Source organism: Lissotriton vulgaris, chromosome 4_1 (assembly GCF_964263255.1).
Source record: "Lissotriton vulgaris chromosome 4_1, aLisVul1.2, whole genome shotgun sequence".
NCBI classification, from domain to species: domain Eukaryota; kingdom Metazoa; phylum Chordata; class Amphibia; order Caudata; family Salamandridae; genus Lissotriton; species Lissotriton vulgaris.
The window spans coordinates 2120423316-2120445870 of record NC_141691.1 but is presented as its reverse complement, the minus strand read 5'-3'; the positions used below and the strand labels follow the sequence as shown (position 1 = coordinate 2120445870).

Sequence of the window (22555 nt, the reverse complement as noted above, 5' to 3'; positions counted from 1 at the left end):
TGAATATGGAGTAATGGCAACGAAAAGCTGTCGAGCAGGAGCCACTTTCTCAACAAACCAGGTGATTATTGCTATAACCACAAGAGCAATAACAAACCCTACCGCACAAATGATTCTTTTGTTATTCATTTTAGCAACAGCGATACTTGATCTTTCTAAAACTCATTGAAAACAATCGTTGGAACTCTTATCCCTGGGCAGCCGCTGATTTCTTCACCATGGGCCAAGACGGGTGTCTCTACACTAATGCAGGGCTGATCCCCCCCGTGCCACATTGGCTCTCCGTTTCACTAACCCAGGCCGGTAGCTCAACCAGTCTTTTTCGGCAAAGCAGACTCTTGCCTCGGTCTCAAGTGGTATTGCCATGCTCCAGGTATCGTGTGGTCCGGGAAGACTTCCGCAGATTCGTCAGGTGAGATAGCTTGACCTTTCTCCATCTCCAGAATCTCTCGATGGTCGGTCAGTACAGCAGGTTCCACCAAGGCATGCGACACCCGTTTCCAATGTGTGCTATGGACACAGTTGTTCTTGTTCGTCACTCGAACTGCTGTCCTAGTCACATGGAGCACTTGCTCCGGACCTCACCACCTCGGTTCCAGGCTGTTCGATCTGTCGAAGACCTTGACTATCACATAGTGGCCAGGATGGAGTTTGTGGGCCTCACCTGTAGATCTGTCAGGAAGCGCTTCTCTAACCTGTTGATGAATAGAGATCAAACTGTCGGTTAACTGTGCCAAATAATCATTCATCAAAACACAAGGAACATCATGTATGGGGCTTGGCTTAGGAGCTCCCCAAATATTTATTGGTTTCCCAAACACCACTTCGTATGGGGTGAGACCAGATCGTGAATGTGGCACAGATCTTATGGACAACAATGCCAAGAGTAATGCATCTGGCCACTTTAAAGAAGTGGAAGCCAGTATTTTCGCCAACTTCAATTTCAAAGTAGCGTTGTACCTCCCCACTAATCCTGCTGTTTGTGGGTGGAAGACTGCATGGAATTTCTGTTTGATCCCTAACCCTTTCAGGACATACTCAACAACTTGCCCAATAAAATGAGGTCCGTTGTCACTCCACAAAAGCTTACAAACACCATATCTAGGGAAACACTCCTTTAGAAGCACCTTTGCTGTGGTGAGAGCAGTATTATCCTTTCTAGGGTATGCCTCTATCCATTTCCTGAAGACACATACCACCACTAGGACGTATTTCAGATTATTGCAGCGTTCGAGTTGGATGTAAACCATCTGCAAAACTTCAAAAGGTGCAGTTGGTGTAGTAAACCCTCCTGTAGGAGTCTGTGTCCCTTTTTCAGGATTATACTGCCAATAGGTCAAACAGGACTGTACTACTCTTTCAGCTGTGCTGGCAATTTCCGAATGCTCCCAAACTTGTGTAAGCAATTTAGTTATTGCTAGAGCTCCAACATGTGCCAGTCCATGTGCCATTTGAACCATAGGTTGTAAATAGGCCGCAGGCCATTTCCATTTATCTATATCTTTGTTACGCCAACAGCCCTCATCGTCTAACATTCCTTCTTTAGAGCATTGCTCAAGTTCTTCCGCAGAGGCCGATCTCTGTATATCCAATACTTCCTCTCTAGCGTCATGCCAACGCTCAGCTTGTGATTTCACTACGTACATGGATGTAGTGCTTCGCTGCACGCAGTCTCTAGAGCTACGCTATCTGCAAAGGCATTGCCTTGTCCTATTTTGTCAATGATTTTCTTGTGTGCTACACTTCATAAAAGCAACTTTCTTTGGGTATGTAAGTGCATTCAAGAGATTATGTACTAATTCTCCGTGCATTATCTGCATCCCGTGGGATGTAAGAAAGCCTCTTTCCTTCCAGAGTATGCCAAAATCATGAACCACTCCAAAAGCATAGCAGCTATCCGTGTAAATGTTCACACACAAGTCAGTGCTAAGTTCACAGGCCCGTGTCAAAGCTATTAGTTCAGCTGCTTGAGCCGACTTCTGTGGTATTCGCGCTGTTTCCACTACTGTCTCAAGCGTGGTAATTGCATAAGCAGCTGAAGTCGTGCCATCTGGTAACTTCAAACAGGACCCATCAACCCACAGTTCCCCATCTACATCTGGAAGGGGCGTATCTTGCAAATTGATGCGACCCTTTGTCTGTTCCTCAGTAAGGAATATACAATATATAATATCCATTGCCTACAAAACAAAGTCAAACCAATGAACGCACGGGTATCTTTCTGTGTGGAAGGTACTGGGGTGTCTAAAATTGCTTGAATGCGATCTGGTGTCAATGCACGGCCCTCCTTAGACAGAAGGTGGCCTAAGTAGGTTACCCTTGGTCTACAATATTGCAATTTCTTTCGTGATACTTTATGATGGTGTGTAGCAAGAAAAGAAAGCAAAGACAAAGTACTCTCTTCACATAGTTCAGGCGTATCGGCTGCCAACAAGATGTCATTGACTTATTGTATGAGAGCCATCCCTTCAGGCAAAGTAAAGGTATCAAGCTGTCTCTTCAATGCTTGACTATAAATACTAGGACTCTCAGTATAGCCTTGAGGAACTCTACAAAATCTAATGATCGATTATTCAAAGTGAAACAGAACAAATATCGGCTTTCAGGATGAATAGGGATCGAAAAGAAAGCGTTCTTCAAGTCTATCACAGAGAATGTAGCTGCTGTTGGAGGAACCAAAGTAAGTAGTGTCATTATGTCAGAAACCACAGGGTACGGCGGTACTACAATCTTGTTTACTTCTCTCCAGTCAATGATAAATCTGTAATTTTAGTGTCAGTATCTTTTTTCAAAATGGGAAGATTCGGACTATTGCAAACTTTGTAAGGAACTTCTTCCACGACCCCTACTTTGATCAAATCATGTACAATGCGTGTGAGTGCTTCTTTTCCTTCTCGAAAAATCTTATACTGAGGCAGTCTTGGCAAAGAAGCACCCTCCTTATAACTAATATGCTCTGGCAGAATAACCATTTGCCCTACATCAGTGTCTGAAGTAGCCCACAAAGTACTAAGGGGTGAAGCTAATGCAATGTCCTCTTTTACAATAGAGGATCTCTCAATCACAGGGTAGTTGTCATTCAAAATATTAACCCGTACTCCTTCAAGAGAACATCGTATCGTAGCCCTGAAATATTTGAGCATATCAAGACCTACAATATTGTCTGGTGTGTTCGGAGAAAGCAAAAACGGACATGGAGCAGTAAACTTATCAACATGGAATGCGAGTGATTGTAACAATGGGCTAAGGGAAGGTGTTCCATCGAAACCTATTGATGTAAAGGTTAAGCCAGACAGGGGAGCCCTTGGAACCAAGTGTTTAGACAAGGCGCTACGAGTAGCTCCTGTATCAACCAGAAACTCATCAGTAGAACCCAAAACATGTGCTGTAACAAAGGGACCCCTCTGATCTACTGGAACTTCAACTGATTCCTTACCCCATCCTAGGCAATCCCATGCATAAGCAGAATCTTGCAAATCAGAGGGCACATAGTCGGACATTTGATATTGGTTCCGTCTGTCAAAAGTGTTAAACCCATCCTGCCCACGTGTATTAGCATCAAACCTAGCATGATCATTCGTGCTTCCTCTAGGCCCGGAATATCCTGAGCGATTTCTCCTTTGTCCTTGACCACATGGACACTGCTGAGCACGCAGCACTGGACAATCAGAAATCCAATGTCCAAATTTCTTGCAGTACGCACACTGGTCAACAGACAAATTCAAACGAGTATGAGAGGGAAAAGACAAAGCACAAGATCCACGTCCGCCTCTATCATTACCTCTAGAAGGTGGGCCATAAGCTTGAACTAACATAACCTTTCTTTTCAACTCTTTAGTCTTTTTATCCTCCTTACCCTTCGCTTCTAATTCCTGCCGTTCATAATACTGAGCCATAGTTAGGAGAGAAACTGGAGAGGAGGTAGTCCATGAACTCTCACTGGCCTTTAGGCGACTTGCTATTCCTGGCAACAGGTTTGCGACATATTTATCAGCAAACAGATGCCTACCCGTGTCATCTGTCAATGACTGGCCACTCAAATCATGGAATGCTTCTTCAAAGCGTGTGAAGAAATCAGAGACCGATTTATCTACCTTTTGCCTGCAAGACGCTAACACTGTCCAATCTATCTTTTTAGGGGGAATAATCGTTTTTGACTTAACTTATATAGCTGCAGGAAGATTTAAAATTAACTGACACGGTCGCACTATCATCAACTTTACACACCGTTTTCCACATATCAGGCGGTAATATCAATCCAAAAAACAAATCAATATCAGGCAAAGTCATAGTACAAGAGCTATTTCACCCTCAACCTCCTCATAAAAGGCTGTATTTTTAAGGGCCATAACATCTGCTTTATTCCAAGGAATGTAAACCCAATTATAAATCAAATATCCTTTAACACCTACAGAAGTCATGGCCCACATGCATCATTGTGTCATTTTGCATTTCTTAATTTGCAAAAAATAAGGAATCACAAATTAAGAAGTGCAAAATGCTATGCATCATTTTTTTCGGTATTTCTTTGTGATTCGGTAAAAATCGCAATTTTTACCGAATCACAAAGAAATACTGAATTCTTAAGTTAATGTTCGCAATTCCCATTGATTCCTATGGGCCAAAAGGCCCATAGGAGTCAATGCAAATTGCGAGTGGCACTTAGAAAATTTCATGGGTGCAGGGGGGGGTCCAAAGGACCCCCCCATGCACCCCTGAAATGTATTTTTCGCATCATGTTGCACACACACATGTCCTAAGGACATGTGTGTCCGTAACATGAATGTTGAAAAAAAAGCATTTTCAACATTTTAAACACTTTTTCCAAATTTACCGAGTGGTTCAACCACTCGGTAAATTTGGAACCCTAATTGCGAATTTCCACTTGTCAAAGTAATGAGGCATTGCTTTTAAGAAGTCGCACATCTGCGACTTCTTAAAAGCACCCGCAATTTTAGAACTCGCAACAATGTTGCGAATTCTAAAATTGCTTCATGCATCCCAAAAAGCACTTTTGCATTCGCAAACGGCCGATTTTAAGGAATCGCACCGTTTGCGAATGAAAAAGTGCTTGATGCATGTGGGCCCATATGTCTATATGAATTGCAATGCATATATAACCCCTTCGATGCTCATGACGAGCTCAGCTCGTCATGAGGTACACCTCTTGTGTGCTCATGGCGACCTGAGCTCGTCATGAAAAAGGGGATTCAATAACTTTCAGCACAGGAGGGGGATCAGCTTAGCATCCAAGGTGTTAATTCTAACAAATACTAATATTGGCCAATCTTACAAACAAAAGCCGCTGTAAGTGTTACTAAACTACCTTACCAGTCAAAGGCATCAAAAACCAAAAGCAAGTGCCACAGAACGGCTCTTACCAATCAAATGGTGTCCAGGTTCCAACTGCCAAGTTATCAAATCGACCAAATGGTCACTGCACGGCGAATCAACAGAAGAGATCTCAGTCGAGGACCGGCGCCACCTTGATGGTCAGATCAGAAAGAAAGGAAAAACGCTGTGGGTGCCAAGACTCGGGTTTCCTCAGGCAGCGATCGCGTCCAAAGCGAGATTCCAATACTTCTTCTCGACCAGTCTTTCGGGCATCTGAGTCGCCGATGAACACCGTGTTGGAAGCACCAATTTGTGGTGGTGAGCCTCAGCAAGGCCTACCAGTGCCAGGGATTCGCCCTTCTCTGCACAGAGTCCTCAGACCAATAGGAAGGAGTTGGCACAGAAACTGGAATAGAAAAGACAGAGTTTATTAAACCTCATCAGGTGGAACTACATTCACACAACACCCTTCGGTAATGCATGAAGTAGCACACTTAATGGAAGGAGCTTGGTCCTTTTATACCCACACAGGGGTTGAAATGAAGGCGGTGCAAGTACAGAAGGCTGGTTGTAAGCATATATAAGGTCATACAGAAAGTGTACAAGCAACAAGTGGGAGGAGCTAACAGTTAGCTAATTCTGGTGGACCCATCCTGACAGTTACAAGTTGAGGACAGCTGTAAGCTCAACTGAGCATGTGCGAAGCAGAAGAGGCTAAATATATCTCATCTCTAGGCAGATTTCAAGAGCAGTTAACAGGGAGGTAGGACAGAGCACATGGCGAGCACATGGCAAACAAAATGGCTGCCAGAAATACAAAATGGATTCCGCAACATGGACAAGATAGTCTCTAAATACAAGATGTCTTCTGATAATGCTTAACCTAATCGCTAATAAATTACAACAATAGTGTCAATGTTCTGTGTGAGAGAAGCTGCTCAGAGTTTTGAGATACAGCACTTTCCTGCCCTCTTTTGCAGTGCTGGTGCATAGTGACTGCCATGGTGCAAGGATATCTGTGTTGAAATCAAGTTGTTTTTGTGGAGGAAGAGACACCTTCCTTCACAAAAACCCTTACATCACCCTTGGTGCGGTGCAGGCTTTTGACACACATCCTAGTGTAAAGCATGTTGTAAATTTGGGAATTGTGATGGGCGAGAGTGTCCTGCTTGACCCAAGGTGGCTCATACTGGGAGTAACTGGAGAAACAACGTGGCCGTAGTGGGCTAAGACCTGGCAGGCCCTTGTGATTGGGGTAGCCAAGAGAAACATTGCCCGAGCATGGGGAGCAGAGATAGCCCCTACTCGTACTGCCTGGAAAAGAGACCTGGACTGGTGTTGTGGGGCGGAGCGGGTTATCTACCAGAGCCGGGGCTGCCCTCGTAAAGGGGAAAAGATATGGGGTGCATGGGCCGAATATAGAGAACTTTGATGCGAGCCCTGTGAACTGATAACTTTTTTGTTTAATAATTACGCCCCCTTCAACTACCATGCCATCTGCCTTACTGTAAGAACACCTTTTAGTCGTAGCGCGTGGACGCCTCCGGGCAACTATTTGCGCTTTACAAAAAGCATTTTCATTTAATTTAATTTCATATGTGTTGATGTGGGAGACAGGATGCTAGGGTTTGTGGTGGGGGAGTGTGGGTGTCTAATGGTGGGGATCGCCAATAGGATACATTTTAAGTACTGTGAACTTGTCTCGGCTCTCTCTCCTTAAATGCCGCTTGTATACGGGTATTGAACTGAAGCCGGTTTATGTTTAATAAAAAGACCACAAAAAAAAATCTGGGAATGCGAAAAATGCCCCGGGTGTTGCAAGGGAGCACTCACCGTAATGCCCATGGCACGCCCCCCCTCACAGTGTGAGGCACCGCAGGGAGTTGTGCTGCGTTGCCTCACATCATATCTAGGGGCTCATTTGCCACTGGAACGTCATTAAAGTGATGCTCTGGGGGTGCACTGTGCTTGCAAATAATCCCCTAAGCGTGTTGGAAGACATCATTGGTAAAACATGTCGACCCTCATTGAGGAGTGGGAGTTTCTCGGAACACACCCGCCACTGCTTTCAACACTTTTCAAAGGTTGACACTATAAAAAATATATCACATCACTGCGTAACCCAAAGAAACGTGTTATTCCTCCTTTCCTTTTGTGAGATAACCAACCTCCCCAGCCATAAAAAACCCACTCCACTGTGATCAGGCGTTAAAGCACCCTCGATACCTCAAGTGGTGGGCGAGGGGACTTTGAATAAAAGCTAAAGGATTTTTTCCCCCACTGAGGGCCTAATTTATGAGCAATTGGCACAGGGCAGTGCTGCTCATCTTCTTGCTGCGCTGCCCGACACCAATGTGAATGGGCAGGAATGCACCATATTTATGAAATGCTGTGCATTTGTGGCCTTTCCCCCTGTGCAGGGGCACAATTTGCTCCACAGTGCCAGAGTAGGCGGACTTGCAGTGAGGTGCAGCGGGTGCCTCGGCTGCAGGCAGGATTGGTTTGGTCTAGGAAGGGGCAACTCCCTGCACAAGAAAGAACCCAAGAGGTGTTTTTCTCTTTCACATGGTAAAAGGAAACAACAATAAGAAATTAACACATTTCTCCTTGTTACGCCTGCTCTGGGGGGAGTACGAATCTGGTGCTGCCCCCGGTTTACCTGATTAAGTAAATCCGGAGCAGCATCAAAGTCCATGGGTGCCGCGTGGGGAAACCCACAGTAACAGCCATGGAAGGCCTCCTTGTTTCAGAGTAAGGCAAGGGAGCGAGCGGCTCTGCTTCGTCTTACTCCATATCCATGAGGCCTCGTAAACCATGCAGAATCTTTGCATCGCCTCATAGATATGATTGAGAGGCCGGCTCTGCTTCGTCTTACTCCATATCTATGAGGCCACGTAAACCATGCAGAATCTTTGCATCGCCTCATAGATATGATTGAGAGGCCGGCTCTGCTTCGTCTTACTCCATATCTATGAGGCCATGTAAACCCTGCAGAATCTTTGCATCGCCTCATAGATATGATTGAGAGGCCGGCTCTGCTTCGTCTTACTCCACATCTATGAGGCCTCGTAAACCATGCAGAATCTTTGCATCGCCTCATAGATATGATTGAGAGGCCGGCTCTGCTTCGTCTTACTCCATATCTATGAGGCCACGTAAACCCTGCAGAATCTTTGCATCGCCTCATAGATATGATCGAGAGGCCGGCTCTGCTTCGTCTTACTCCATATCTATGAGGCCTCGTAAACCCTGCAGAATCTTTGCATCACCTCATAGATATGATTGAGAGGCTGTCTCTGCTTCGTCTTACTCCATATCTATGAGGCCACGTAAACCCTGCAGAATCTTTGCATCGCCTCATAGATATGATTGAGAGGCCGGCTCTGCTTCGTCTTACTCCATATCTATCAGGCCACGTAAACCCTGCAGAATCTTTGCATCACCTCATAGATATGATTGAGAGGCCGGCTCTGCTTCGTCTTACTCCATATCTATGAGGCCACGTAAACCCTGCAGAATCTTTGCATCGCCTCATAGATATGATTGAGAGGCCGGCTCTGCTTCGTCTTACTCCATATCTATGAGGCCACGTAAACCCTGCAGAATCTTTGCATCGCCTCATAGATATGATTGAGAGGTCGGCTCTGCTTCGTCTTACTCCATATCTATGAGGTCATGTAAACCCTGCAGAATCTTTGCATCACCTCATAGATATGATTGAGAGGCCGGCTCTGCTTCGTCTTACTCCATATCTATGAGGCCACATGAACCATGCAGAATCTTTGCATCGCCTCATAGATATGATTGAGAGGCCGGCTCTGCTTCGTCTTACTCCATATCTATGAGGCCACGTAAACCGTGCAGAATCTTTGCATCGCCTCATTGATATGATTGAGAGGCCGGCTCTGCTTTGTCTTACTCCATATCTATGAGACCACGTAAACCCTGCAGAATCTTTGCATCGCCTCATAGATATGAGTGAGAGGCCGGCTCTGCTTCGTCTTACTCCATATCTATGAGGCATCGTAAACCCTGCAGAATCTTTGCATCACCTCATAGATATGATTGAGAGGCCGGCTCTGCTTCGTCTTACTCCATATCTATGAGGCCTCGTAAACCATGAAGAATCTTTGCATCGCCTCATAGATATGATTGAGAGGCCGGCTCTGCTTCGTCTTACTCCATATCTATGAGGCCACGTAAACCCTGCAGAATCTTTGCATCGCCTCATAGATATGATTGAGAGGCCGGCTCTGCTTCGTCTTACTCCATATCCATGAGGCCACGTAAACCATGCAGAATCTTTGCATCGCCTCATAGATATGATTGAGAGGCCGGCTCTGGTTCATCTTACTCCATATCTATGAGGCCACGTAAACCCTGCAGAATCTTTGCATCGCCTCATAGATATGATCGAGAGGCCGGCTCTGCTTCGTCTTACTCCATATCTATGAGGCCACGTAAACCCTGCAGAATCTTTGCATCGCCTGATAGATATGATTGAGAGGCCGGCTCTGCTTCGTCTTACTCCATATCTATGAGGCCTCGTAAACCCTGCAGAATCTTTGCATCGCCTCATAGATATGATTGAGAGGCCGGCTCTGCTTCGTCTTACTCCATATCTATGAGGCCACGTTAACCATGCAGAATCTTTGCATCGCCTCATAGATATGATTGAGAGGCCGGCTCTGCTTCGTCTTACTCCATATCTATGAGGCCACGTAAACCCTGCAGAATCTTTGCATCGCCTCATAGATATGATTGAGAGGCCGGCTCTGCTTCGTCTTACTCCATATCTATGAGGCCACGTAAACCCTGCAGAATCTTTGCATCGCCTCATAGATATGATTGAGAGGCCGGCTCTGCTTCGTCTTACTCCATATCTATGAGGCCACGTAAACCATGCAGAATCTTTGCATCGCCTCATAGATATGATTGAGAGGCCAGCTCTGCTTCGTCTTACTCCATATCTATCAGGCCACGTAAACCCTGCAGAATCTTTGCATCACCTCATAGATATGATTGAGAGGCCGGCTCTGCTTCGTCTTACTCCATATCTATGAGGCCTCGTAAACCATGCAGAATCTTTGCATCGCCTCATAGATATGATTGAGCGGCCGGCTCTGCTTCGTCTTACTCCATATCTATGAGGCCACGTAAACCCTGCAGAATCTTTGCATCGCCTCATAGATATGATTGAGAGGCCGGCTCTGCTTCGTCTTACTCCATATCTATGAGGCCACGTAAACCGTGCAGAATCTTTGCATCGCCTCATAGATATGATTGAGAGGCCGGCTCTGCTTCGTCTTACTCCATATCTAAGAGGCCACGTAAACCCTACAGAATCTTTGCATCGCCTCATAGATATGATTGAGAGGCCGGCTCTGCTTCGTCTTACTCCATATCTATCAGGCCAGGTAAACCCTGCAGAATCTTTGCATCACCTCATAGATATGATTGAGAGGCCGGCTCTGCTTCGTCTTACTTCATATCTATCAGGCCACGTAAACCCTGCAGAATCTTTGCATCGCCTCATAGATATGATTGAGAGGCCGGCTCTGCTTCGTCTTACTCCATATCTATGAGGCCACGTAAACCCTGCAGAATCTTTGCATCGCCTCATAGATATGATCGAGAGGCCGGCTCTGCTTCGTCTTACTCCATATCTATGAGGCCTCGTAAACCCTGCAGAATCTTTGCATCACCTCATAGATATGATTGAGAGGCCGGCTCTGCTTCGTCTTACTCCATATCTATGAGGCCACGTAAACCCTGCAGAATCTTTGCATCGCCTCATAGATATGATTGAGAGGCCGGCTCTGCTTCGTCTTACTCCATATCTATCAGGCCACGTAAACCCTACAGAATCTTTGCATCGCCTCATAGATATGATTGAGAGGCCGGCTCTGCTTCGTCTTACTCCATATCTATGAGGCCACGTAAACCATACAGAATCTTTGCATCGCCTCATAGATATGATTGAGAGGCCGGCTCTGCTTCGTCTTACTCCATATCTATGAGACCACGTAAACCCTGCAGAATCTTTGCATCGCCTCATAGATATGATTGAGAGGCCGGCTCTGCTTCGTCTTACTCCATATCTATGAGGCCTCGTAAACCCTGCAGAATCTTTGCATCGCCTCATAGATATGATTGAGAGGCCGGCTCTGCTTCGTCTTACTCCATATCTATGAGGCCACGTAAACCCTGCAGAATCTTTGCATCGCCTCATAGATATGATTGAGAGGTCGACTCTGCTTCGTCTTACTCCATATCTATGAGGTCACGTAAACCCTGCAGAATCTTTGCATCACCTCATAGATATGATCGAGAGGCCGGCTCTGCTTCATCTTACTCCATATCTATGAGGCCACGTAAACCATGCAGAATCTTTGCATCGCCTCATAGATATGAGTGAGAGGCCGGCTCTGCTTTGTCTTACTCCATATCTATGAGGCCTCGTAAACCCTGCAGAGTCTTTGCATCGCCTCATAGATATGAGTGAGAGGCCGGCTCTGCTTCGTCTTACTCCATATCTATGAGGCCACGTAAACCGTGCAGAATCTTTGCATCGCCTCATAGATATGATTGAGAGGCCGGCTCTGCTTCGTCTTACTCCATATCTATGAGGCCACGTAAACCCTGCAGAATCTTTGCATCGCCTCATAGATATGATTGAGAGGCCGGCTCTGCTTCGTCTTACTCCATATCTATGAGGCCACGTTAACCCTGCAGAATCTTTGCATCGCCTCATAGATATGATTGAGAGACCGGCTCTGCTTCGTCTTACTCCATATCTATGAGGCCTCGTAAACCCTGCAGAATCTTTGCATCGCCTCATAGATATGATTGAGAGGCCGGCTCTGCTTCGTCTTACTCCATATCTACGAGGCCACGTAAACCCTGCGGAATCTTTGCATCGCCTCATAGATATGATTGAGAGGCCGGCTCTGCTTCGTCTTACTCCATATCTATGAGGCCACGTAAACCCTGCAGAATCTTTGCATCGCCTCATAGATATGATTGAGAGGCCGCCTCTGCTTCGTCTTACTCCATATCTATGAGGCCACGTAAACCCTGCAGAATCTTTGCATCGCCTCATAGATATGACCGAGAGGCCGGCTCTGCTTCGTCTTACTCCATATCTATGAGGCCCCGTAAAACATGCAGAATCTTTGCATCGCCTAATAGATATGATTGAGCGGCCGGCTCTGCTTCGTCTTACTCCATATCTATGAGGCCTCGTAAACCATGCAGAGTCTTTGCATCGCCTCAGGGATATGATTGAGAGGCCGGCTCAGCTTCGTCTTACTCCATATCTATAAGGCCACGTTAACCATGCAGAGTCTTTGCATCGCCTCATAGATATGATTGAGAGGCCGGCTCTGCTTCGTCTTACTCCATATCTATGAGGCCACGTAAACCCTGCAGAATCTTTACATCGCCTCATAGATATGATTGAGAGGCCGGCTCTGCTTCGTCTTACTCCATATCTATGAGGCCACGTAAACCCTGCAGAATCTTTGCATCGCCTCATAGATATGATTGAGAGGCCGGCTCTGCTTCGTCTTACTCCATATCCATGAGGCCACGTAAACCCTTCAGAATCTTTGCATCGCCTCATAGATATGATTGAGAGGCCGGCTCTGCTTCGTCTTACTTCATATCTATGAGGCCTCGTAAACCCTGCAGAATCTTTGCATCGCCTCATAGATATGAGTGAGAGGCCGGCTCTGCTTCGTCTTACTCCATATCTATTAGGCCACGTAGACCATGCAGAATCTTTGCATCGCCTCATAGATATGATTGAGAGGCCGGCTCTGCTTCGTCTTACTCCATATCTATGAGGCCACGTAAACCCTGCAGAATCTTTGCATCGCCTCATAGATATGATTGAGAGGCCGCCTCTGCTTCGTCTTACTCCATATCTATGAGGCCCCGTAAAACATGCAGAATCTTTGCATCGCCTCATAGATATGATTGAGAGGCCGGCTCTGCTTCGTCTTACTCCATATCCATGAGGCCTCGTAAACCATGCAGAATCTTTGCATCGCCTCATAGATATGATTGAGCGGCCGGCTCTGCTTCGTCTTACTTCATATCTATGAGGCCTCGTAAACCCTGCAGAATCTTTGCATCGCCTCATAGATATGATTGAGAGGCCGGCTCTGCTTCGTCTTACTCCATATCTATGAGGCCACGTAAACCATGCAGAATCTTTGCATCGCCTCATAGATATGATTGAGAGGCCGGCTCTGCTTCGTCTTACTCCATATCTATCAGGCCACGTAAACCCTGCAGAGTCTTTGCATCGCCTCATAGATATGATTGAGAGGCCGGCTCTGCTTCGTCTTACTCCATGTCTATGAGGCCACGTAAACCATGCAGAATCTTTGCATCGCCTCTTAGATATGATTGAGAGGCCGGCTCTGCTTCGTCTTACTCCATATCTATGAGGCCACGTAAACCATGCAGAATCCTTGCATCGCCTCATAGATATGATTGAGAGGCCGGCTCTGCTTCGTCTTACTCCATATCTATGAGGCCTCGTAAACCATGCAGAATCTTTGCATCGCCTCATAGATATGATTGAGAGGCCGCACTGCTTCGTCTTACTCCATATCTATGAGGCCACGTAAACCATGCAGAGTCCTTGCATCGCCTCATAGATATGATTGAAAGGCTGGCTCTGCTTCGTCTTACTCAATATCTATGAGGCCACGTAAACCATGCAGAATCTTTGCATCACCTCATAGATATGAGTGAGAGGCCGGCTCTGCTTCGTCTTACTCCATATCTCTGAGGCCACATAAACCATGCAGAATCATTGCATCGCCTCATAGATATGAGTGAGAGGCCGGCTCTGCTTCGTCTTACTCCATATCTCTGAGGCCACATAAACCATGCAGAATCATTGCATCGCCTCATAGATATGATTGAGAGGCCAGCTCTGCTTCATCTTACTCCATATCTCTGAGGCCACATAAACCATGCAGAATCATTGCATCGCCTCATAGATATGATTGAGAGGCCAGCTCTGCTTCATCTTACTCCATATCTCTGAGGCCACATAAACCATGCAGAATCATTGCATCGCCTCATAGATATGAGTGAGAGGCCGGCTCTGCTTCGTCTTACTCCATATCTCTGAGGCCTCGTAAACCATGAAGAATCTTTGCATCGCCTCATAGATATGATCGAGAGGCCGGCTCTGCTTCGTCTTACTCCATATCTATGAGGCCACGTAAACCATGCAGAATCTTTGCATCGCCTCATAGATATGATTGAGAGGCCGGCTCTGCTTCGTCTTACTCCATGTCTATGAGGCCACGTAAACCATGCAGAATCTTTGCATCGCCTCTTAGATATGATTGAGAGGCCGGCTCTGCTTCGTCTTACTCCATATCTATGAGGCCACGTAAACCATGCAGAATCCTTGCATCGCCTCATAGATATGATTGAGAGGCCGGCTCTGCTTCGTCTTACTCCATATCTATGAGGCCTCGTAAACCATGCAGAATCTTTGCATCGCCTCATAGATATGATTGAGAGGCCGCACTGCTTCGTCTTACTCCATATCTATGAGGCCACGTAAACCCTGCAGAATCTTTGCATCGCCTCATAGATATGATCGAGAGGCCGGCACTGCTTCGTCTTACTCCATATCTATGAGGCCACGTAAACCATGCAGAGTCCTTGCATCGCCTCATAGATATGATTGAAAGGCTGGCTCTGCTTCGTCTTACTCAATATCTATGGGGCCACATAAACCATGCAGAATCATTGCATCGCCTCATAGATATGAGTGAGAGGCCGGCTCTGCTTCGTCTTACTCAATATCTATGGGGCCACATAAACCATGCAGAATCTTTGCATCGCCTCATAGATATGATTGAGAGGCCGGCTCTGCTTCGTCTTACTCCATATCCATGAGGCCTCGTAAACCATGAAGAATCTTTGCATCGCCTCATAGATATGATCGAGAGGCCGGCTCTGCTTCGTCTTACTCCATATCTATGAGGCCACGTAAACCATGCAGAATCTTTGCATCGCCTCATAGATATGATTGAGAGGCCGGCTCTGCTTCGTCTTACTCCATATCTATGAGGCCACGTAAACCCTGCAGAATCTTTGCATCGCCTCATAGATATGATTGAGAGGTCGGCTCTGCTTCGTCTTACTCCATATCTATGAGGTCATGTAAACCCTGCAGAATCTTTGCATCGCCTCATAGATATGATTGAGAGGCCGGCTCTGCTTCGTCTTACTCCATATCTATGAGGCCACGTAAACCCTGCAGAATCTTTGCATCGCCTCATAGATATGATTGAGAGGCCGGCTCTGCTTCGTCTTACTCCATATCTATGAGGCCTCGTAAACCATGCAGAATCTTTGCATCGCCTCATAGATATGATTGAGAGGCCGGCTCTGCTTCGTCTTACTCCATATCTATGAGGCCTCGTAAACCATGCAGAATCTTTGCATCGCCTCATAGATATGATTGAGAGGCCAGCTCTGCTTCGTCTTACTCCATATCCATGAGGCCACGTAAACCATGCAGAATCCTTCCATCGCCTCATAGATATGAGTGAGAGGCCGGCTCTGCTTCGTCTTACTTCATATCTATGAGGCCTCGTAAACCCTGCAGAATCTTTGCATCGCCTCATAGATATGATTGAGAGGCCGGCTCTGCTTTGTCTTACTCCATATCTATGAGGCCACGTAAACCCTGCAGAATCTTTGCATCGCCTCATAGATATGATTGAGAGGCCGGCTCTGCTTCGTCTTACTCCATATCTATGGGGCCCCGTAAACCATGCAGAATCTTTGCATCGCCTCATAGATATGATTGAGAGGCCGGCTCTGCTTCGTCTTACTCCATATCCATGAGGCCACGTAAACCCTGCAGAATCCTTCCATCGCCTCATAGATATGAGTGAGAGGCCGGCTCTGCTTCGTCTTACTCCATATCCATGGGGCCACGTAAACCATGCAGAATCTTTGCATCGCCTCATAGATATGAGTGAGAGGCCGGCTCTGCTTCGTCTTACTCCATATCTATGGGGCCACGTAAACCATGCAGAGTCTTTGCATCGCCTCATAGATATGATTGAGAGGCCGGCTCTGCTTCGTCTTACTCCATATCCATGAGGCCACGTAAACCATGCAGAATCCTTCCATCGCCTCATAGATATGATGGAGAGGCCGGCTCTGCTTCGTCTTACTCCATATCTATGAGGCCACGTAAACCATGCAGAATCTTTGCATCGCCTCATAGATATGATTGAGATGCCGGCTCTGCTTCGTCTTACTACATATCTATGAGGCCACGCAAACCATACAGAATCTTTGCATCGCCTCATAGATATGATTGAGATGCCGGCTCTGCTTCGTCTTACTACATATCTATGAGGCCACGCAAACCATACAGAATCTTTGCATCGCCTCATAGATATGATTGAGAGGCCGGCACTGCTTCGTCTTACTCCACATCTATGAGGCCACGTAAACCCTGCAGAATCTTTGCATCGCCTCATAGATATGATTGAGAGGCCGGCTCTGCTTCGTCTTACTTCATATCTATGAGGCCTCGTAAACCCTGCAGAATCTTTGCATCGCCTCATAGATATGATTGAGAGGCCGGCTCTGCTTTGTCTTACTCCATATCTATGAGGCCACGTAAACCCTGCAGAATCTTTGCATCGCCTCATAGATATGATTGAGCGGCCGGCTCTGCTTCGTCTTACTCCATATCTATGAGGCCCCGTAAACCATGCAGAATCTTTGCATCGCCTCATAGATATGATTGAGAGGCCGGCTCTGCTTCGTCTTACTCCATATCTATGAGGCCACGTAAACCATGCAGAATCTTTGCATCGCCTCATAGATATGATTGAGAGGCCGGCTCTGCTTCGTCTTACTCCATATCTATGAGGCCACGTGAACCATGCAGAATCTTTGCATCGCCTCATAGATATGAGTGAGAGGCCGGCTCTGCTTCGTCTTACTCCATATCCATGAGGCCACGTAAACCCTGCAGAATCCTTGCATCGCCTCATAGATATGATTGAGAGGCCGGCTCTGCTTCGTCTTACTCCATATCTATGAGGCCTCGTAAACCCTGCAGAATCTTTGCATCGCCTCATAGATATGATTGAGAGGCCGGCTCTGCTTCGTCTTACTCCATATCTATGGGGCCACGTAAACCCTGCAGAATCTTTGCATCGCCTCATAGATATGAGTGAGAGGCCGGCTCTGCTTCGTCTTACTCCATATCTATGGGGCCACGTAAACCCTGCAGAATCTTTTCATCGCCTCATAGATATGATTGAGAGGCGGGCTCTGCTTCGTCTTACTCCATATCTATGAGGCCTCGTAAACCATGCAGAGTCTTTGCATCGCCTCATAGATATGAGTGAGAGGCCGGCTCTGCTTCGTCTTACTCCATATCCATGAGGCCACGTAAACCATGCAGAATCCTTGCATCGCCTCATAGATATGATTGAGAGGCCGGCTCTGCTTCATCTTACTCCATATCTATGAGGCCTCGTAAACCATGCAGAATCTTTGCATCACCTCATAGATATGATTGAGAGGCCGGCTCTGCTTCGTCTTACTCCATATCTATGAGGCCGCGTTAACCATGCAGAATCTTTGCATCGCCTCATAGATATGATTGAGAGGCCGGCTCTGCTTCGTCTTACTCCATATCCATGAGGCCACGTAAACCATGCAGAATCCTTGCATCTCCTCATAGATATGATTGAGAGGCCGGCTCTGCTTCTTCTTACTCCATATCTATGAGGCCACGCAAACCATGAAGAATCTTTGTTTCGCCTCATAGATATGATTGAGAGGCCGGCGTCACAGGAGCGTCAGAAAAAGGAGGCGTTAGCCTGTCATAGATAAGCGCCTTAGTATGAAGGGCATCTCTAAGGAATTAACAAATAACTTACTAGTGTGCTCCCTTTTCATTGTGGTAGTTATCAGAGGTAGACGTGGGGGGTAAACATGGTAAATATAGTAATTCTTCCTTAGATCGGTGAAGCACAGACTGGTGACCGAGATTTTGTATGTGTGGCCCCTCCCAGAACCTTACAGGGGGGCCCTATTGTTTCATTACACCACTGGACGCGTATTTTTCCCTTTTGATCTCGGGTGGACAGGGAGGTAAATAAGGTATTGCCTCCCTGGAAGCCTCCCGAGAAGGTCGGTGGTGCAAGTGACCATAGGAATACAGCTTATTAATGTTTATATTACCAGCATGAAACTGAGGAACAATGTAAAAAATAATATCTTGTAATGTTTCTCTTTTATCTTTGCAGAAAGTCGTATTTTTGACCCAACAGTCTTCAGAGGTACATCTATAATTTGTTTTGCATCCTTGAATATAAATCTTTAATCCCCTCCCTGCCAGGTTCAGTTTGCACAAACATATGTAACTAGTGAGACTTGTTACACAGAAGAGTTATATTACAAACTCCATGTCTAGAGAGACCAGTCCAAAGGCCAGAAGTGGGGTTGGCATCTTTAAAAAGTGCATCTTACCTCCTCACTAGTTATTTTAGCCTTTCTGTGCGCTGAAGAAAGAACGGGGGATGGACACCATCTCAGAATATGAGATCAGGTGAGACTGTATATGCAGCAGCTTGAGGGGGGTTCCTAGCCACTAAACACATGATCCCCTCGCATGATAGTAACATGAGACTTGAGGTACAACTGCCCACACATCACCACACTAATCTGCTCCACATACACCTTAGTGCAACTTGTCTCTGATGTTAGCACGGACCTGTTTGTAGGTTTGTCCAGAAGTTTAATATGCGTCTAACTCATGGGGTACTGGCGCTTGGATAGGAGAGCTACCGGCTGGACCGGGCGCCACTTGTGGGCAGTTGGTGGCAAATCCCATTGGAGGGGTGCAAAAAATATGAACATAACAAATACACATACTAATATACACAATAATATGCATATTATTATAAATATACACATTGAAATAAACACTTACCTGTCACTGCCACTTGATGTTCCGAAGCATGTTCTTGTTGTTCTGCAGCACGTCCTCCGAGCAGGAGGCCCACAGGCAACTCTCTCATCCAATCAAAATACTGTTCTCATGCTGTTAAGCATCATGAGTAAGGTGTCTTGATTGGCTGGAGCAGGCTGGCTCCTTGCTCCAAAAGGCACTGGAGGCCTGTGTCTGCTCTCCAACCCAACTATCCAAGACAGCCGGGTTGGAGATGGTTGAATCGCACATGTCAGTTTGGCCGTAGCAGGGTTGCTAGCCAAACCAACACGCTCAGTTCAAACTTACGTGGCCACTCCTCACTGCTGTCAATCATTGGCAGCAGTGGCGCACTGGCCCCGCCCTGCCATCGTACTCTGTTTGATGGCAAAAAGCATCAAAACTAAAATGGGAATAAAATCATTTCATTACCATTTTATTTTCAACTCTTTCTGCCCAGCGTGTGGGGTGCGAAGATCCTCTGCTCCTAAAAAAGGAAGCATCGCTTGTGCCGCTGCACCTTCCTCACCATTGATTGCTGCGCCTCTTTTACCACTGCACTAGTACAAGAGTGCTGCCAGGTGAGACCGGTGCTACTGCACTGGCTGCACCATTGAGACCTACGCCTCTGCTCGCACTGCACAAGCGTAGCCAGCTGGGCCCAGTGCCACTGCACCTGCTGCACTATTGAGACCTACGCCTCTGCTCACATCGCACAAGCATAGCCAGATGGGCCCGGTGCCACTGCACCTGCTGCACCATACAGACCTACACCTCTGCTCGCACTGAACAAGCGTAGCCAGATGGGCCCGGTGCCACTGCACCTGCTGCACTATTGAGACCTACACCTCTGCTCACATCGCACAAGCATAGCCAGATGGGCCTGGTGCCACTGCACCTGCTGCACCATACAGACCTACACCTCTGCTCGCACTGAACAAGCGTAGCCAGATGGGCCCGGTGCCACTGCACCTGCTGCACCATACAGACCTACACCTCTGCTCGCATTGAACAAGCGTAGCCAGATGGGCCCGGTGCCACTGCACCTGCTGCACCATACAGACCTACGCCTCTGCTCGCACTGAACAAGCGTAGCCAGATGGGCCCGGTGCCACTGCACCTGCTGAATCATTGATAGGTGCACTGCTGGTCAAACTGCACTGGATCAGGTGCGGTAACTCCGGTCAGGCCCGGTGCCACTGCACCTGCTGTACCAGTCTCTGCACTCATCTGAAGAGGTTTGTCCCTCTCTCACACAGTTCAGATGTTGAAGTTCTCAGTTAATTTGAGGGACAAGTCATTGTCAGGTGCTTTTAGAGCCTTATTTACAAGCCTCTTGCGCCGCTGGGGTTACTTTTTCCCATTTTAAAAGTGACGCATCGATGGTGCGAGGGGCTTGAAACTCTGCCCCTTAGTTTGTAATATATTGTCCTCGGCCTGCAAATTCTGCACATTATTGGAAGTGTTGACTAGTTGTGTGAGTGGCCTGATGATGTTCTCTGTCTCCGCAGCGCCCCTGACGGTGGATCCGACGGCTGCAAGCGCGACCTTCCTCATCAGCAGCGACGGGAGGGACCTCCGCAACCGCGGCCTGCTGCGCTGTGTCCGGGGTTCCACGGGGATCCTCTCTGGGAGGTGGTACTGGCGGGTGAACATAGACCGGGCAGTGATGGGCCCGATGGGTTATATTGATAATCTAGTGTTCTTCTGGAGTCTGGGGGCCGCCAGCGCCTCAGTGAACACAAGGGGACGGGTCCTTCGTGCCCCCCAGGATGGCGTCTGGGTCCTCAACCAGAGGTATGCACAGTATAATGTTTTCGATGAAACTGACAGAGAGCACCTTTTTTCTGGCATGCTTTACAATGTGGGCATCTTCGTGGACTACGAGGAGGGGCTGGTGTCTTTCTACAACGCCCAGAATAGGAAGCACCTCTACACCTTCACCGCCACCTTCAAAGAGAAAATATATCCCTACATCTGCCTTGGGCCCGAAAGACGTGTTTATCTGCAGTAATCACACAAAGGTTAAACATGCTTCTGTGATAAATTGTTTCTTTTTCATGATATTTTCAAATCTCAATGAAATCAAAATACTTGAAGCTGCTGAAAAGGGCAATTCTATTCAATAAAAACAAACAGCTAAAAGCAAGTTAAACAAATGTGTCTTTCAATCTTTCTGAAACCGAGAGTGACCTGATTTCAATTCGAACATCTGGCTGAGATTAAAAGATGAAAGGGGGAGCCGAGGTCAGAGGTTGTCCCAACCCGAGTGTGTCCAGGGTCCAGGACAAAAGAAGGAAATGAGGCCCCTGAACACTGTTTGAACTATGAAATAGAGCAGTAACCAGGGCTTCTGGACCCCGGTGCCACTGCACCTGCTGCACAATGGAAGCTAGACTAGACCCCCAAGCCAGTGTGTCCAGGGTCCAGTAGCAAGGAAGGAAATGAGGCCCCTGAACACTGTTTGAACTATGAAATAGAGCAGTAACCAGGGCTTCTGGGCCCCGGTGCCACGGCACCTGCTGCACAATGGAAGCTAGACTAGACCCCCAAGCCAGTGTGTCCAGGGTCAAGTAGCAAGGAAGGAAATGAGGCCCCTGAACACTGTTTGAACTGTGAAATAGAGCAGTAACCAGGGCCTCTGGGCCCCGGTGCCACTGCACCTGCTGCACAATGGAAGCTAGACTAGACCCTCAAGCCAGTGTGTCCTGGGCCCAGTAGCAAGGAAGGAAATGAGGCCCCTGAACACTGTTTGAACTATGAAATAGAGCAGTAACCAGGGCTTCTGGACCCCGGTGCCACTGCACCTGCTGCACAAATGGAAGCTAGACTAGACCCCCAAGCCAGTGTGTCCAGGGTCCAGTAGCAAGGAAGGAAATGAGGCCCCTGAACACTGTTTGAACTGTGAAATAGGGCAGTAACCAGGGGTTCTGGACCCTGGTGCCACTGCACCTGCTGCACAATGGAAGCTAGACTAGACCCCCAAGCCAGTGTGTCCAGGGTCCAGTAGCAAGGAAGGAAATGAGGCACCTGAACACTGTTTGAACTGTGAAATAGAGCAGTAACCAGGGCCTCTGGGCCCCGGTGCCACTGCACCTGCTGCACAATGGAAGCTAGACCCCCAAGCCAGTGTGCCCTGGGCCAAGGAGCAAGGAAGGAAATGAGGCCCCTGAACACTGTTTGAACTGTGAAATAGAGCAGTAACCAGGGCCT

General features: G+C 47.2%; 1 protein-coding gene across 1 annotated transcript in view; it reads left to right on the top strand.

Annotated features, from left to right (window-relative positions):
* LOC147725161 (CD5 antigen-like) overlaps nt 1-21469 on the top strand; it is a 334692-nt gene extending 313223 nt beyond the window's left edge. Inside the window, exons 5-6 of the mRNA XM_086967128.1 lie at nt 18660-18692; nt 20854-21469. Of these exons, the coding sequence (XP_086823254.1) occupies nt 18660-18692; nt 20854-21356 (536 nt within the window). The 3' untranslated portion in view covers nt 21357-21469. The remainder of the gene's footprint in view (nt 1-18659; nt 18693-20853) is intronic.
* Nucleotides 21470-22555: the final 1086 nt, after the last annotated feature.